The sequence below is a fragment of the Pleurodeles waltl genome, chromosome 7 (assembly GCF_031143425.1).
Source record: "Pleurodeles waltl isolate 20211129_DDA chromosome 7, aPleWal1.hap1.20221129, whole genome shotgun sequence".
NCBI lineage: Eukaryota > Metazoa > Chordata > Amphibia > Caudata > Salamandridae > Pleurodeles > Pleurodeles waltl.
In genome coordinates this window covers 10,507,630-10,525,866 of record NC_090446.1, presented here as the reverse complement: position 1 = coordinate 10,525,866, position 18,237 = coordinate 10,507,630, and the positions used below count along the sequence as shown (strand labels likewise).

General features: G+C 47.2%; 1 protein-coding gene across 2 annotated transcripts in view; it reads left to right on the top strand.

Annotated features, from left to right (window-relative positions):
- Positions 1 to 16,267, top strand: part of LOC138303546 (zinc finger protein 674-like) — a 52,646-nt gene extending 36,379 nt beyond the window's left edge. The window contains exons 10-11 of one of the 2 annotated variants that reach the window (XM_069242788.1): positions 2,535 to 3,303; positions 16,156 to 16,267. In XM_069242788.1, coding sequence (XP_069098889.1) covers positions 2,535 to 3,298 — 764 coding nt within the window. In that variant the 3' untranslated portion in view covers positions 3,299 to 3,303; positions 16,156 to 16,267. Of the gene's footprint in view, positions 1 to 2,534; positions 5,027 to 16,155 lie in introns of those variants that run through there. The other variant, XM_069242787.1, reaches the window with a different exon arrangement.
- Positions 16,268 to 18,237: the final 1,970 nt, after the last annotated feature.

The window sequence follows — 18,237 nt, the reverse complement described above, 5'->3', positions numbered from 1 at the left end:
TGCTGTGTTTCAGCTTTGGTTTTGCGAATGAGACCATGTTGTTTGACTCACTGATTTAATTTGAACTCTACTTTGAGGCCACCTTGAGCAATTTTTGGTACAAATTATTTCATTGTTGAATTTTAGATTTGTTATTTCATGTCTTTTTGAAAGTATTTATCCATCTCTTCCCAGTATGGGAGACAGTTTATTTTTTTCTTGTATCTAACACCAGTTTAGTGTTTTTATTCCATTGTTGTGTGAGTAGCTGCTGCACAGTTAGGGTGCCTTGCTTGCTCAGGCCATGTTACCAAAGGAGAGCCAAGGTATTCTTTGAAGAACAGGTTTATATAAGTGGGTCGAATTGTGTACGCATTGATAGCCTTGCATTCTGGTTTTCTTCTTTGACATTGCAGTGAGATGCATCATTGTAGCAAAGTGATTGCCTGTTGTAAAAATGTGATATGGAAACCATCTGCTTTGTGGTTCAAGCTGAGCAGCGTTTGGATCACCATGAAGGTAGTTACCGACTTAGTTGGAAACCAGTGACGGTGCTATAATGGAGACCAGTGAATACAAAGCAAGGGCTCAGTGGAGCTATGCCCAGAGGCACCAGCTATCCTATTCACGAGAGGCATGAACCTAACCATTCCTGGATCTCGCTCCCTATGGCTCTTAGAATGTGTCATTTGTATGGGTGCTCATTCTAGATCTCATTGCCAGATTGTGCAGGTCCGTGGAGTAACTTGGAGATTTCAGGTTACATGCTGCTTCTGTAGCCATAACAAAGTTCTCTAGAGGCCTAGGGCCCATTTCAGCTCTCCCGAAGAATGTTGACATGTTCGTTTTTTATGATAACAGCATGGCCAAGTTCCGTTAGGCAGATCTTCTAGTATAGAAAATGAACTATGGTAGTGTCATCCTCTATTCGGAGCTTGCTATGAATCTGTTCTCTCTTCCGGAGGAGCAGGGCGGGCGGGGAGACCCACACTCGCACCTCTTCTATAGCAAACAAATCAAAGGTTAGTACAGTCAGGGCAAACAAAAGGATGCAAGTGAGGGAGCAGTGCCTGCAAAGTCAAAGGCTGCAAGTGAGGGAGCAGTGCCTGCAAAGTCAAAGGCTGCTGGGAATCCACTCCAGAACCTTCACCATAAATAGTTAGGGAAAGGGGTCTTTCTTGGGGGTTATTTTTAGAGAGGTCAATGTTTTCTGAACAGGCCAACTCGCCTGGAATATTTTATTTTACTGTTGATTTATGTTTCTAGTAAGAATAACTTGCAAAGTTTTCCTTCTCTTAACTTTACCGGATTGTGACGACAATGGAATAATGCTGATGCACCTTTTTAGGCGCTCTGGTCTCTCTCTGAAGTACGGCACCTTCCTTAGGGTGCCTTTGTACCCTTATTGTACAGGGGGCTGGTTTGGGCCTTTCCCCCAGACAAGCCTCACCTGCTTACACCCTGTCCTCCACTCATGTCATTGTACTGTTCCCGCGGGGTGTAGCCTGCAGAGCCGGCCTCCCAGTCTTCTTACTATCCCTGAAGAGCCACAATCCACGTTATTTGCACGACCCGCTACACTTGAAGCGAGTATAACGTGGCACCTTTGCGGCATTGCTCTCCCTGCTTTGCTCACTGCCCTTCAAGTAATTGGTATCACCTTGTACCTCCACTGATGTACGTATGAACCTGGCACCCAGAACAATGGAAGAACATTGGAATACTACTGGAATCAAAGCCAGACAGAAGAAACTAATCTGGATTTGGCCAGGAGCTTTGCTAAATTACAATACATATAATGAAATTAAGGAGCGAAAAGAAGAGGGGAGAATATTCAAGGGGGTGCTATGGAAAGCTTAATGAACATTTTTTTATTTAAAATCAGAAACTGAAGTACACATAGAGCTAGGGAAATATCTTCAAAATTGTTGGCAGTGGCCAGGCGTGGCGGCGTGGTTCCTCTGCCCCTGCTGCTGGGGACAGCTGAGCTAGCGTCTTTCTAAGTCGCCAGTTCGAGTCCCCAGAGCAAATGATGGTGTCATTATAGAAAATTATTGGCACTGACTTTTTGGAGACTTCTTTGTGAAGCTGTAGGCAATAATGTATCCAGCCTTCTGCCGTGGGCTGTGCCTGTTAAACATTATCTGTGCAGAAGACATAACATGTGATAATAACTATCAGAGTATCATTTTATAACTGGTTGTAGGCCCTGTGCTCCAACATCCCAGTGTGTGGCATTTTGTTCCTATTTACTTTAAATCTTTATGTAGCGTTATAACCCTTCTGCCTTGGTCAGTGCGAGTTGTTGAGAGCCTCACTGTAGATTACAGACCCTTTCCTGCCATTCCGGTTTATAACTAGGTCAGAAGGCATTTACCAACTAGTATATCACATGGCAGAAGGGTTATAATGCTACATTATCATACAGACTGTGTTCTTTGCACAGGGTTTGAGTTCCTTCTGCTTTTATTGATTGGAATACGATAAAATGTGCCATTGATTACTTTTTCTTGGACATAAAAGTTAATGCCTTGACTCCTGTTTTAATACAACAGGTCACGAGGCTGCAGGTGCTGAAAACAAGCTTCCTTACAAAGTTTCATCAGAAAAGATCCACATGTTTCCGGCATCTGAGAAGGATCCAGGCTCTAGAAGCTATGTGTGGCCAGGAAGTGATTGGAGCGAAAGAGAAATGAAATCTGAAAAACACGAAAGTGACTTTGATGACAGTACTCAATCTAGTTTACATCACTGGACCCCCAAAGAAATGCTATCCATGGGGCACTCTGAGCGTGATGGGGGTCTATTTAATGTGCAGATTTTTGCAGCTCAGTCAGATTTGGAGAACACCGGTAAACCGTGTACAGTGGCTGGGAGTGATGGCGACCTGAAGCAGCACATCAGAATTATTGAACCTCATATAAGAAAAAATAGTGTTTCTCGTAAACCTAATTATCACTGTAAAGTATGTGGAAAAGGCTTCCGACAAAAGGGAAGTCTTATCTGTCACGAGAGAGTACATTCTGGCGAGAAGCCTTATCATTGTTCTGTATGTGATAAAAGGTTTACCCAAAAGCATCGGCTCGTTGGACACGAGAGAACACACTCGGGAGAGAGGCCTTTTCAGTGTGACATATGCCTGAAAAGGTTTACTTGGAAGGACGGTCTTCTCAAGCACTATAGGACACATACAGGAGAAAGGCCTTACCAGTGCACTAAATGCATGAAGTGCTTCAGCCAAAAGGAGGGTGTTATTAGACACCTGAAGACACACGCACTTCATAAACAGGAGTTCACGCCATTGAATTTCCCCCTGTAAACCAAGTAATCTTTTTTTTTTTATCCCTATGCTTTCATGCCCCTGGTCTTCTTTCTACATTTCACTATTTGGGGCCATATCCAAAATGCCATTGTGACTTTTTAAATGTTTCTAATGCTCTTTTCTCAGCCTGTCAGGCAGCTGAAGTCATGTCTGTCTAGAAAATTAAACATTTTTGTGGGAGCTAGAATTAGTTTGAAGTTGGTAATAAAATAGAACTTTTACTGAGGCGTGGTGGGGAGGCATACATTTAAAAATATATATATTTGTAAGGGAGGCCAGTGTGACTCGTTTCAAACAATTTCTCCAACTTTAATTAGTCACTTGTGCACAGAATGACAACTTGTTGTACCATAAGACAACATTGTACCATAAGACAGCACTTAAAAAGGTCACGCTTTGGAGTTCAGATACTTAAAATACATGTCTGAGAAATGTTTTTATTAGGGAGAATGCAGGAAATTGCAGACTACTTTAGCAGATTAAGGTGCACACACGTTTGCATTTCTTCCGACCATTATCAGTTCTGGGAAAATATACTGACGTGCATTTTCTGTCAAACACGGTTTTATCTGTTAAGTCGTCTATGCTAGTTTTCTGCCTCAGGGCAGTCTCATGAAAGATATAGCATGTGCCTGACCACAAGAGGTGTCCTGTTTCTACAGTGCATTTCATATGTATTGTTTTTCCTACATAGGTCTTGCTGTCTACACAACCTTAGTAATATCATGAGTTTCCCTAGTTCATTTTTGATGCCTGCCTTTAAGATTACATTCTATTTCGAATGTAAACGTCTTTGAGGAGAGACTTTACAAAAATTGGATTCTGTCTGCATCACTTGAAGCATCAAAAGAGGTCGAGGGTAGACCCAGGATTGGTTTGATTATGTGAGCAGAGCAAGAATTGCAAACATATATATTTTTTAATCTCAGTTTTATTCTTGCAAAAACCATTGTTCCCTGCCATTGTGTAGCTCATACAAATGCCTCATTTAAACACAACCTTGGATTGTGCACCACAGTCAAGAATAGCTTGTGATGTTTCAGACAGAATTATTCCTGTAGGAATCATTTTACAACTCTTTGAGTTTATAATTAAACTATTGGTGCACTGAGGCTCTCTTTGTTGTTACTATTACAATTGTTGCTGGTTACGTAATAAACATAGGAATAGCTTTTCTACCATGTTATATACTAATTCTTCTGCATTGTGAAGTAAGTATGTATGGGATTTATGGACACTAGCTAGAAAGCAACAGGAGGTGGCATGAAAAGGAGGCGATTTACAGGACGGATGCCTCTACTAGTGGTAGTACAGCAGTGCGGATTTAAGAGGGCCTGGGAGTGCAGAAGAGTGGTCATTGTGGAGATATTTTGATGTGGTGAGAGGCTTTGTAAAGAGAGGCCCACATTTGGCTGCGGAAGAGGAGAAGGTGCTTATAAGATATAGGGTGGGTTCTTGTTTCAAATCACATTCTCAGGGTTTGTCAGGAGAAGGCGTGCTGTTTGGTAGTTTGCTTCTTGCATCTCTTTGTTCTATTCTTGTGATGTTGTGGGAGAGTCCAGGCCTTGAAAAAGCTACTCGCTCATGCACTATGGCAAGTGATATTTCATCAGGTTGAGCTATTTTCAGGACCTACTCACACTTCTGGCTAGTTAGCAAAGAACAAGTGCTGTGTTCTGTTCAGTTAGAAAGTAAAGGAGCAATAAAGAGGCCCTTAATCTTGTTCCAATCCTGTCTCATTTGCTCTGTGTTCAGAGATAGAGGTCAGAAGTCACTTTGTCGTACAATTAATTTTCCTTCCAACTGCAGAGTTCTCTGACCTGCTTTACAAAGAGTGTGAAATAATAGCTACAGTGTGTCAGGGTTTTCCTAACACATTTGTATAAGTCAACTGTGCAAACATTTGAAAATATATTTCAGTAGTTGTGAAAGCTCATTTTTGTACTCTTGTGTGATCACAAAATACATTCATAGGATGAAAACAAATCAGAACACTTTACTTGGTGATGTGCAAATGATAAATGTTTTTCTGAAACCCAATTTTCACAGATTATTGTTAATACACTATGGGCCTGATTCTGACCTTGGCGGTCTTTTCGCAAGACCGCAGAGTTACCGCCGCGGTAAAGACCGCCGACCGCGGCGGTATGCCGCTGCGCGTATTCGGACCGCTGGGAGCGTTCCGCCGGAATACCGCCAGCAGCCACACTGGCGGTCGGCGGGAAAGTGGAGACTGGTCAACCTCCACCGCCACGCCAGCAGAACACCGCCCCCAGAATTACGACCCACATTTCTGTGTGGCGGTCTTCTGTTGGCGGTCTTCTGTTGGCGGTCACGTCCCTATGGCTCCCGTCGCCTCCCGGAGGACCAACGCACAAGGTAAGTTGATCGTCCGTGAGGGGAGGGGGTGGGGGGGTGTTGTGTGATGTGTGCGTGCATGGGGGTGTGTAGAGGGGGTGTGTGAGTGCGTGCATGCGGGCGGGGGGGTGCTGCTGTGCCTTTGGGCAATGTGTGTAGTTCGGCGGGTGCGCATGTCGGCATGTATGTGTGCGGGTATGTGCCCCCGTTGTGTATGTGTGTGTGTAGGGGGTGTGCATATGTGCATGTTGGGGGTGCGTGCATGTCGGGGTGCGTGTATGTGCATGCGGGCGGGGGGTGCTGCTGTGCCTTTGGGCAATGTGTGTAGTTCGGCGGGTGCGCATGTCGGCATGTATGTGTGCGGGTATGTGCCCCCGTTGTGTATGTGTGTGTGTAGGGGGTGTGCATATGTGCATGTTGGGGGTGCGTGCATGTCGGGGTGCGTGTATGTGCATGTCGGGGGGGGCAGGGGGTTCGTACCACCTCTGGGGGGTGGCAGGGGGGTGGAGGGTGTGGGGGGAGGACTCGTGGGGGGCAGTGGGGGGTGGGGGAGACCCCTATCAGTGCCAGGGAAGGAATTCCCTGGCCCCGATAGTGCCTACCGCCATGGTTCGCATGGCGGTTCCCGACCGCCAAAAACCGCGGCGGTAAGCAGGGTCATGATACGGTTGGCGGTCTTGGGTCGACCGCCGGGCCGGAGTGTGCGAACTCCAGCCCGTCGGTCATGACCGCCGTGGCGGTCGGAGTGGGGAAGTGGCGGTCGATCGCGGCGGTGACCGCCGCGGTCAGAATGCCATTTTTTGGACCGCCAGTCTGTTCGCGGTCCGACCGCCGCCTCTCCGCCGACCGCCAAGGTAAGAATCAGGCCCTATATAGTTTGATCAGTAAAGCTGCAAGTTAGTGGGAAGGTTTCTGGGCATTTCTTGGAAATTTACAGTGTGTAAATGACAGTGCGCTACCACATCATGATTAATAATATATGTATATATATATTAAGAATCCTCCTTTAAATTTAAACTGAGAAACACTCCTGCCCTGATCGTAATGCTATTAGTAAACTAAGAGGCAAGTCATGGATCATGTGTCCTCTATGTGTGGGCTAGTTGCTTAGCATACATGGAGCAAACATTTAGTCTGTGTAATCAAAGAGTTTTTTTTCTACAGCAGAAATGATGAGCTCATATATTTGAAGGTGCACTCGCGAGGATGGAGAAAAAGGTGACTCTGTAAACTAAAATATTTGCCTAGGATCACAAAAGTTGAGGCCCGTTTATAGATCAAGTACATTACAGTTGTCGAGTGGATTATTCAAGTTACTCATCCTCCAGGTCTAGTACCATTTTTGTTTTTTCAAAGCCTGGAGGCCCACACATTACCACGCACCCTTAATTTTTTTGTCTAGATGGGTGGCTGCATTTTTATTTTTATTTTCTTGTGGAAGGGAACGGTGACTGGGCATAAATTAGCGAGGTCCTCTGCTCCAGGTTGGGCTCCTTTTGTAAGGGAAGGATTGGTCCAGCTCTGAGTGGAGTGAAATGTGGAAAATAGAAGGATTAATGTTGAGAAGCAAAGTTGGAGCATTGCCAATCACCTTTTTTTTTCTTCTTTTTTTATAAGGGTTGTTTGGATGACTTCATCTTTCAGAGATGGAGAAAGTAGGCTAGGCCATTGAAAGAGTGGGTGTTGATTGAAGTGAGGATATGCTTTCCGACTTTACCCAGCTTGTTTGTGCATAATTCATTTATAACTTGATTTATGAGGATTTATCTGTCAAGTGGTCTGAAAGAACAGCTGAGCTGTGATGCACTCAGTAGTTGATTCTTTTGAGGAGAACCTTGCTTTGTTGGAATCTTTGTTGGTTGAGATGGTGTCGTAGGTTATACACCTTGACCAACGCTGTTCCTTCCACATTATAATAACTTCATATATCCAGTTTTAGAAGGTAAACATCAGAGGTTAGAACCTAGCCCTCTAATCTAACATGTAGACCCAGTTTGATACCTATTAAATTCAGCTGTTGACTCATCTACCACTCTCATTCCATATTAATGCTGTCCAGTGTAATCTGAATTTATATCCTGCCATTTTAGCTTTACCCGCATGGTCTCTGGACCAGTTCTCCTTCGGGGAGGTGGTGTTCACTGGGGCCGAAGTCTCCTGCATGTGCATTACTTTGAATTAGGTTCATGAAGCCACCATAAGCACATTTCTTCGACTGAAGTCGCACATTCTTTTTCTGGGTTATTAACCTGGGGTACCATAGGCCTACATGGGGATGGAGGGAGGCTGTTTTGAAAGTTAGATAATATTAGCAGATTAGTAAAGTATATGGGGATAAAAAAAGCAGAATTTATCTAAACGCTTTCAATCTGAAGGAATTTGAAATCGGAGGTTAAAAATGAAGTCATAACCTTCTCTTCCTTGTGAGAGCAGCGCAGGTATCGTAAACTGAACCTAGTATGTATGAAGCATTGGTATGAGCCAACTAAAAGAGAACACACGCTAGGAGCAAAGACAAAGCAATATATTGGAGCCTAGAACATTGCTTTGTCTTTTAGAGATAAAATTGCATTTTAAAAAGTTTCAACTTTCCACATAAAATTCAAATTCCTGCCTATTTTTTGTTTATGAATAAAATAAAAAGTTCATGATTTGTGTATTTGTTTCTGTATTTTTTGTGTATTGTTTTGAGAGCAAATTGTAGACATTGCGTGGGCGGTGGTAGCACACTTACAGTATTTATTGAGTGTGGGGTCCAGAGAAGTCAGAAGGTTATGAAGCACAGTTCTGGTTAATTAAACTGCTTTGTCAGAAAGAGTTTCAGCGTATTGATATGGTACATTTAGTGGATCAAGTAGTCAGAATCATTTGCCACCCATATCCTTGCATCATTTATAAAATGCATCACAGTCTTTAAATGCTGAGCCAATTTAATTTCTACCTGTTGGGGGCTGTAATGGATCATTATCTCTATTTGGCTTTAGCGTTATCCCCTTCTGTCCTTACTAACACATGATGCGAGGAAGGCTTGTGTGTTCCTGCCTTTTATTGGGAGTGTGGTTTCACAGTAAATCAGAATGATGGAGCCTAATGTTTAATTAGAAGAAGGGTACATTGAAACTTTAGTTATCTTTTTCCATGAGCTATAAAATGCCACTGCTGCTCTCCACAAGGGTTGGAGTATAACCTCTGGATATGGGTACGACCTAAACCAGAGGATGACTCTGCCTGAATGCAGGTGGCAGCTTTTTCAGAACAGCACAGTCCCAGTGAGAACTATTTCAATGACTAATTGAACGAGTATCCCTTCTGAAATGGTCTGTTCACTTCATGTAGTACTGTCCATATATTTAACCCATTCTAACCCTAGACTTGTATCTCATATTCTGGCACACAAAATGAGTTTCTTCTGAATTATTCACTCTCAGCTGGGAGGATTGACATTGGACACACAGATTTTTTATTTGAAATGTCTAATTCCTTTTTTTTTGGTTCTGTAGTTTTTTTTTTTAGACCACATTTTGCTCTCTTTCAGGTTAGCCTTTTAACTGTACCTTTTTAGTGTGCTGTGCCATTGACATGAGATATGATCATAAGACTTGCCTAAAAAGTAGTCATAAGGCCCTAATAGAAGGCAGTGCATTTTTAGTTATATTAGTGCGATCTTGAAGTTGTTCTCTAGACTGTGCCTTACATGAAAGGTTGTGTTTGAGGTTTCTGGTGGGTTTTAGTGTGGAGATTAAAAAACGTGTTTGTTTAACATGAAGTCCTCTAAACAACCCTCAAACAAAGCCAGTATCTGAATCACACATTTTTACTTGTGTTTGTACTTTGAGTGTGAGCCTCACATGGTGCATTAGGTGAGGTAACTGGGAGTGCTAGGGTAAGAACTTGTGCTTGTAATCCATTCAGGAAAAGAAAGCTCATCACCAAAAGCAGTTCACCTCTGTCCAAAGCAAATGCTGTTTGAGACATTGTTCTATACTGCCATAGTTGGCTAAGCCATTGCCCAGCCACAGGAGGGCTCGAATATTAGTGGCGTAGATTTGCACCTGTGGCATGTGTGGTTGTGATAGGTCTGTTACCTTGCCAGTTAACATCCCTTCACATGCCCACCAAAGGGATCAGTGACAATGCAGAGAGTTGTGGAACCTGGAAGTAACGGAGAAGTTTGAGCACGTACATATTCATTGAATCAATAGTACAGAAATGTCTGGAACCATTCCAAGACTAAACTTACCAGCCCAGCCCACTCACAACCAATCATAGCATTTGTAAAGCGCACTACTCACCCATGAGTGTCTCAACGCTATGGGGGGTGGGTGGGCTGCTACTGCTCAAACAGCCAGGTCTTGGGGTGTCCCTTGAAGGTTATCATGTCCTGTGTCTGTTCCAGATGGATAGGAAGAGTGTTCCATGTCTTGGCGACAAGGTGGGAGAACGATCTGCCACCGGCAGTCGTTCTGTGGATTGCCTGGAATGGTAGAGAGGGCAAGGTCAGCGGAGCAAAGCTGCCGGGTCGGGGTGTAGAAGGAGTCATCTGAGGTATTCTGGTCTGGTGTTGTGCAGCGCTTTGTGAGCATGGGTGAGGAGCTTGAACGTGACTGAGAGCCAGTGCAGGTCTCTCAGGTGGGCTGTGATGTGGCTGTGGCGGGGGATGTCCAGAATAAGGCGTGCAGAGGCATTCAGTATGCGTTGCAGTCTTTCCTGGAGCTTGGCCGTGGTTCCTGCATAGAGGGCGTTGCCGTAGTCCAGTCTGCTGCTTACAAGGGCTTAGGTGACCGTCCTGTTTCCAGTGGGGATCCATTTGTAGATCTTCCGAAGCATGCAGAGGGTGTTGAAGCAGGAGGAAGAGGCGGCGATGACTTGCTGGGTCATTGATAGCGATGAGTCCACAATGTACCCCAGGTTGTGTGCGTGGTCGATTCGTGTCGGTGCACATCCCAGTGTGGCAGGCCAGACAGGAGTCGTCCCAGGCGTAGGGGGTGGAGCTTAGGATGAGGACCTCAGTTTTGTCAGAATTCAGTTTCAGGCAGCTGTTCTTCATCCATTCGACGATGGCCTTCACTCCCTCGTGGAGGTTGGTTTTGGCAGTGGGGGGTCCTTGGTGAGGGAGAGGATCAGCTGGGTGTCATCGGTGTATGAGACGATGTTGAGGTTGTGTGATCGGACAATGTTTGTGAGTGGAGCCTTGTAAACGTTAAAGAGGGTCGGGCTGAGGGACGACCCCTGGGTACGCCGCAGATTATCTTGGTGGCTTCAGAGCGGAATGGAGGGAGGCGGACTCTCTAGGTTATGCCGGTGAGGAAGGAGGTGATCAAGTCCAGGGCTCTGTTGCAGATCCCTGCGTCGTTGAGGTGTCTGAATAGGGTGTGGTGGCAGCCAGTGTCGAAGGCAGCCGAGAGGTCCTGGAGGATGAGGGCCGCGGTTTCACCGTTGTCAAGTAGGATCCTGATGATGGTGGCTTCGGTGCAGTGGTTGCTGCGGAATCCGGAGTAGGACGAGTCCAGAGTGTTGTTCTCCTCGAGGAAGCAGGTCAGTTGTTTGTTGACAAATTTCTCTATGACTTTTGCCGGGAAGGGGCGCAGGGAGATGGGCAAGAAGTTCTTTAGGTCCGCCTTGGGCTTCTTGAGGAGGGTTTTGATCTCCGCGTGTTTCCAGCTCTCCAGGAAGGTTGCGGTCTCGAAGGAACTGTTGATGACCTTCCAAAGTTGGGATGACGGAGCTCGCCTTGTTGAAGATGTGGTGAGGACAGGGGTCGGATGGTGAGCCGGAGTGGATGGTGGTCATGATTTTGATGGTGTCGTTGTTGTTGATGTGGGTCCAGGAGAGCAAGAGGTTGGTGTGGCTGTGGGGTGGTGAGTCTGTGGTGTTGGTAGTTGACGGGGGAGGGTCTGGGAATTGAAGCTGTCATGGATGGCTGGGATCGTGCAATAGAAGAAGATGGCTAGGGAGTCGCAGAGATCTTGCGATGGTGGGATGTCGACGTTGGAACCGGGGTTGGAGAGTTCCTTCACAATGTTGAAGAGCTCCTTATAGCTGTGTGTGTTGTTGTCGATATGTTCTTTGAAGGTGGTTCTTTTGGCGGTTCGGATGAGTTGGTGGTGTCTGCGGATGGCGTTCTTGAAGGCTGTGTGGTTTTCCGGTGTCTGTTCCTGGCGCCACTTTTTCTCGAGTCTTCGGCATGTTTACTTGGATTCTTGGAGGTCGGCGGTGAATGAGAAGGCCTTTCTGTTGGTGCGTCTATTTGAAGGTTTCTTGATCGGGGCGAGAGTGTTGGCACAGTCGTCGATCCATTGCCTGAGGGTGTGGTGGCTGTGTCTGTGATGTCAATTGGTGGGTTCTGCGAGAGGGTGGTGATCAGCTGGTCTTCTGTGACCTTGTTCCATCTGTGGTGGGGAATTTGCTGCAGTTGTTGGTGCGTTGTTGGGTTTCTCGAAGGTGAAGTTGATGCAGTGGTGGTTGGTCCAGTGGAGTTCGGTGGTGTGGCTGAAGGAGACGTGTTTGCTGGCAGAGAAGATGGGGTAGATCGTGTGTCCTGCGGAGTGGGTGAGTGTCGTGACGAGCTGCTTGAGGCCGAGGTTGGCGAGGTAGACGAGCAGGGTGGTGGGGTTGTTGTAGTTGGTGTTCTCGAGGTGGAAGTTCAGGTCCCAGAAGAGTATGTAGTCTGTGGATGCGAGGACGTGCGTGCTGATGACGTCGGAGATGGAGTCGCTGAACTGCTGTAGGGGTCAGGAGGGTCTGTAAACGAGGGTCCCTCTGAGGATGGTGTTTAAATTTGTGTGGATCTGGAAGTGCAGGTGTGATTCTTAGGGTATTCCTGTGGACGAGGGTGACACCTCCGCCTGGGCTGTTGGTGCTGTCCCTACGGATCCAGGTTGGCTGTGGCGATGTCGGGCGCTGAGGAGGGGTTCATCCAGGTTCGGTTAGGAAGGCGACATCAGGGGAGGCTGAGTTGCGTAGGTTCCAGAGTTCGATGGCGTGTTTGTGGACTGAGCGGGTGTTGAGTAGGATGCATCTGAGATGGTTGCGTCCTGCCTCGTGGGTGGGTGGGTTGCAGGTGCAGTTCCGACAGGAGAAGGGTCCGCGCGTGAGGTGCGAGGAGGCCTGATGGCAGGTGGATGAGTGGACGGTGTTGTGCGCGTGGAGGGTGATGGCGCCGTAGCGGCATCTTGTGTCACGGCGGTGTGGGGAGCCAGAACCCAGGGGTTCTGGCGCTAGGCGCGTTCCAGGCATGGATGGCCGCAGACAGGCTTGCCTTGGGCATGCCCGCTGCGCAGCGGCCGCCGTTAAGGAGGGAGGAGAGGACAGCTGGGAGGCGGGAGCAGAGACAGAAAACGATGCAAAAAAAGGGGGCAGGGCCAGCAGCGGTGGGAATGCAGCATGAGAGAGAGAAAAGAGAGGTGGGGGAGCAGCGGTGAGGGAGAGGGGGAGCTCAAGAGTGAGAGAGAGGAGTGCGAGGAGAAAGAGAAACCGGAGTGAGAGGATGTAAGGAAATGCCTCCTTGGCATGGTTACCTCCTGACTTTTTGCCTTTGCTGATGCCAAGTTATGATTTGAAAGTGTGCTGAGGCCTGCTAATCAGGCCCCAGCACCAGTGTTCTTTCCCTGACCTGTACCTTTGTTTCCACAATTGGCACACCCTGGCATCCAGGTAAGTCCCTAGTAACTGGTACCCCTGGTACCAAGGGCCCTGATGCCAGGGAAGGTCTCCAAGGGCTGCAGCATGTCTTATGCCACCCTGGGGCCCCTCACTCAGCACTTGCCAGCTTGTGTGTGCTATTGGGGATAAAAAGACTAAGTCGACATGGCCCTCCCCTCAGGGTGCCATGCCAACCTCACACTGCCTATAGGTATAGATAAGTCAGCCCTCTAGCAGGCCTTACAGCCCTAAGGCAGGGTGCACTATACCATAGGTGAGGGCATAAGTGCATGAGCACTGTGCCCCTACAGTGTCTAAGCAAGACCTTAGACATTGTAAGTGCAGGGCAGCCATAAGAGTATATGGTCTGGGAGTCTGTCATGCACGAACTCCACAGCACCATAATGGCTACACTGAAAACTGTGAAGTTTGGTATCAAACTTCTCAGCACAATGAATGCACACTGATGCCAGTGTACATTTTATTGTAACATACACCCCAGAGGGCACCTTAGAGGTGCCCCCTGAAACCTTAACCGACTACCCGTGTAGGCTGACTGGTTTTAGCAGCCTGCCACACACCAGACATGTTGTTGGCCACATGGGGGAGTGCCTTTGTCACTCTGTGGCTAGTAACAAAGCCTGTACTGGGTGGAGGTGCTTCTCACCTCCCCCTGCAGGAACTGTAACACCTGGCGGTGAGCCTCAAAGGCTCACCCCCTTTGTAACAGCACCCCAGGGCACTCCAGCTAGTGGAGTTGCAAGCCCCCTCCAGCCACGGCCCAACATTTGGCGGCAAGGCCGGAGGAGATCATGAGAAAAACAAGGAGTCACTTGCTAGTCAGGGCAGCCCCTAAGGTGTCCTGAGCTGAGGTGACTCTGACTTTTAGAAATCCTCCATCTTGCAGATGGAGGATTCCCCCAATAGGGATAGGAATGTGCCCCCCCTCCCCTCAGGGAGGAGGCACAAAGAGGGTGTAACCACCCTCAAGGACAGTAGCCATTGGCTACTGCCCTCCCAGACCTAAACACACCCCTAAATTCTGTTTTTAGGGGCTCCCAGAACCCAGCAAGAGAGATTCCTGCAACCTAAGAAGAAGAGGACTACTGAACTGAAAAACCTGTAGAGAAGACGGAGACACCAACTGCTTTGGCCCCAGCTCTACCGGCCTGTCTCCCCACTTCTAAAGACACTTCTCCAGCGACGCGTTCCCAGGGTCCAGCAATCTCTGAAGCCTCAGAGGACTACCCTGCATCTAGAAGGACCAAGAACTCCCGAGGACAGCGGCTCTGTTCCCCAAAGACTGCAACTTTGCAACAAAGAAGCAACTTTGAAACAACACACGTTTCCCGCCGGAAGCGTGCGACTTTGCACTCTGCACCCAACACCCCCGGCTCGACTTGTGGAGAACAAACACCACAGGGAGGACTCCCCAGCGACTACGAGACCGCAAGTAGCCAGAGTTGACCCCCCTGAGCCCCCACAGCGACACCTGCAGAGGGAATCCCGAGGCTCCCCCTGACCGCGACTGCCTGCTTCAAAGACCCGACGCCTGGTAAAGACTCTGCACCCGCAGCCCCCCAGGACCTGAAGGATCCGACCTCCAGTGCAGGAGCGACCCCCAGGTGGCCCTCTTCCTTGCCCAGGTGGTGGCTACCCCGAGGAGCCCCCCACCCCCTTGCCTGCCTGCATCACTGAAGAGACCCCTTGGTCTCCCATTGAATCCTATTGCGAACCAGACGCTTGTTTGCACACTGCACCCGGCCGCCCCCGTGCCGCTGAGGGTGTACTTTCTGTGCTGACTTGTCCCCTTCCCCCCCAGTGCCCTACAAAACCCCCCCCGGTCTGCCCCCCAAAGACGCGGGTACTTACATGCTGGCAGACTGGAACCGGGGCACCCCCTTCTTCATTGAAGCCTATGCGTTTTGGGCACCACTCTGACCTCTGCACCTGACCGGCCCTGAGCTGCTGGTGTGGTAACTTTGGGGTTGCTCTGAACCCCCAATGGTGGGCTACCTTGGACCCAAACCTGAACCCCGTAGGTGGTTTACTTACCTGCAAAAACTAACAAACACTTACCTCCCCCAGGAACTGTTGAAAATTGCACTGTCTAGTTTTAAAATAGCTATATGTCATTTATGTGAAAACTGTATATGCTATTTTGCTAATTCAAAGTTCATAAAGTTCCTACCTGAAATACCTTTCATTTGAAGTATTACTTGTAAATCTTGAACCTGTGGTTCTTAAAATAAACTAAGAAAATATATTTTTCTATACAAAAACCTATTGGCCTGGAATTGTCTCTGAGTGTGTGTTCCTCATTTATTGCCTGTGTATGTACAACAAATGCTTAACACTACTCCTCTGATAAGCCTACTGCTCGACCACACTACCACAAAATAGAGCATTAGAATTATCTATTTTTTCCACTATCTTACCTCTAAGGGGAACCCTTGGACTCTATGCATACTATTCCTTACTTTGAAATAGTGCATACAGAGCCAACTTCCTACAGAGGAGAAAGAAAATAGAAAACAGTCAGTTAAGCAGCATTGCTTGGTCTGCCATCTCAGTAAGTAGGATTCTCAAGAGTCCATGAACATTTGGTTAATTAAACAGAGATGAGAAAACAGAGGGAATACCTCAAGCATTTCATAACTGTATTTAATGTTATTGAATTCACTGGCAGCTTGTTTACAATATTGTTGGAAATTATATTTATTATCAAATGATAGACTATGGTATTGAGCTTGCTTCTGAATTACCATTGCTTAGATTATTCTCACAACATGATAATATTGGGCTTTGTATCACATTTAAAACCTAATGACTTGACTCCCATTTTAATGCAACAGGTGAGGACGCTAGAACATTCGTGAATGAAGAATCTGTAACGTATGATGGAACAAGCCTCCCACGTAAAGATTCATCAGAAAATGTGAAAGTGGTCCTAATCTCCGAGGCAGCTTCCGACTCCAGGATTGGCAAGTGGTCTGCAAGTAGTAGGAACTTAGGAGACGTGAAAGCTAGTAAATCTGACAGTGACTTTGTGAACAAAACGCATTCTAGTTACTACGAAGGAATCTGCAAACAAATAATATATTTTGGAGACAATATGCCTAACGCTGAAAAAACCTCTGGACATAATGCATCTCCTAAGTGTAATTATGAGTGTAAAGAATGTAAGAAATGCTTCAGGTCGAAGGGACATCTTATTTCTCACGAAAGGACACATTCTGGTGAGAAACCATATCACTGCTCTGTCTGTGATAAAAGCTTTTCTCAAAGGCATCGTCTTTTGGGACATGAGAGAACGCATTCTGGAGAGAAACCTTTTCAGTGTGTCAAATGTAACCGAACCTTCACGTGGAGGGACAGTCTTCGTAGACATTATAGAACCCATACGGGAGAAAGACCATATCAGTGCACAACATGCATGAAATGTTTCGGCCAAAAAGAGACTCTTGTTAAACATATGGAGACACACACGAGACACCAGCAGGCTGACCCTTCATTGAAATAAAACAAACCCTCTGCTTTTTCACTTTCCTATGTGCCTTGCTCTTCTGTCTTCACTTACCATCTCTGTTGGTGCCACTGTTTACCTCCTAAATAATAATTGCTTCTTTAAGCACCCCGAGGACCACTTCAGTGCTATGCAAGTCTATAAATATTCATCAGTGGTATTAAAAATAAGCAGCATCAAATGGGACGTATTTTCTAATTTAATTCAGGACTTCAGAAGTAGACAAGTGTCTAAGAAATCCATGTGTTGTATAAATTGGTGAAACTACTATACCCGTTCTGTCTCTAGCTAATCTTGTCTTTTTTTAAGTAGGAGTAATGTTTCTATTTAGGCGATTAATATGTTCGATGGCATCTGTCGCTGTAGATACGCATGTTCTGCAATAGCTCGCCATCTGGTGTTGGGCCGGAGTGTTACAAGTTGTTTTTCTTCGAAGAAGTCTTTCGAGTCACGGGACCGAGTGACTCCTCCTTTTGTCTCCATTGCGCATGGGCGTCGACTCCATCTTCGATTGTTTTTTTTCCGCCATCGGGTTCGGACGTGTTCCTGTCGCTCCGAGTTTCGGAACAGAAAAAATAGTTAATTTCGGAAGATTTTCGTCGGTATTGTTGCGTTCGGGATCGGCGTACTTACATTCAACACCGCATCGAAGATCGAAGAGCTCCGGTGCCCTTCGGGGTAGTTTTTCGATCCTCCGTCGGGGCCTGGTCGGCCCGACCGCGTGCTGAGGAACGCCGATGGAACGGACCCCTTTCCGTTTCTGCCCCAAATGCCACAATAAATACCCCTACACAGACCAACACTTGGTCTGCAACCTGTGCCTGTCACCTGAGCACAGCGAAGACACCTGCGAGGCCTGTCGTGCGTTCCGGTCCCGAAAAACACTCCGAGACCGTCGAGCCAGAAGACTTCAAATGGCGTCCGCACCGACAGCCCGACGGGAGTTCGAGGAACAGGAAGAGGAAGGTACCTTCTCGATCCAAGACTCAGACTCCGAAGGATTCGACGATACACAAACCGTGAGTAAGACGTCGAAAACCACACAAAGAAACATTTACAAGGCCCAGGGGACGCCACTGCCACCAGGCCATGGCTCAACCCATAAAATCGGTGACCGACCGTCGGCACCGAAAAAGGCCCAAACGGTGCCGAGATCGTCCGACTCCGGTCGAGACACCGGCACGCAGCCTTCTCGGGACCGAGAAAGTGCTGGAGACAAGCCTCGACACCGAGATGCCGGTGTGGACACGGCTCGACGCCGAGACAGCGGCACCGAAACAGATCGACGCCGAGAGGTTTCGGCCCCGAAAAGAAAAAAAGTCACCTCGGAGCCGAAAAAACACGCAGACAAAGTTTCCATGCCGAAACAAACTGCAAGCGACCCAGCTTCAGGCTCTTATACAGAAGAGCA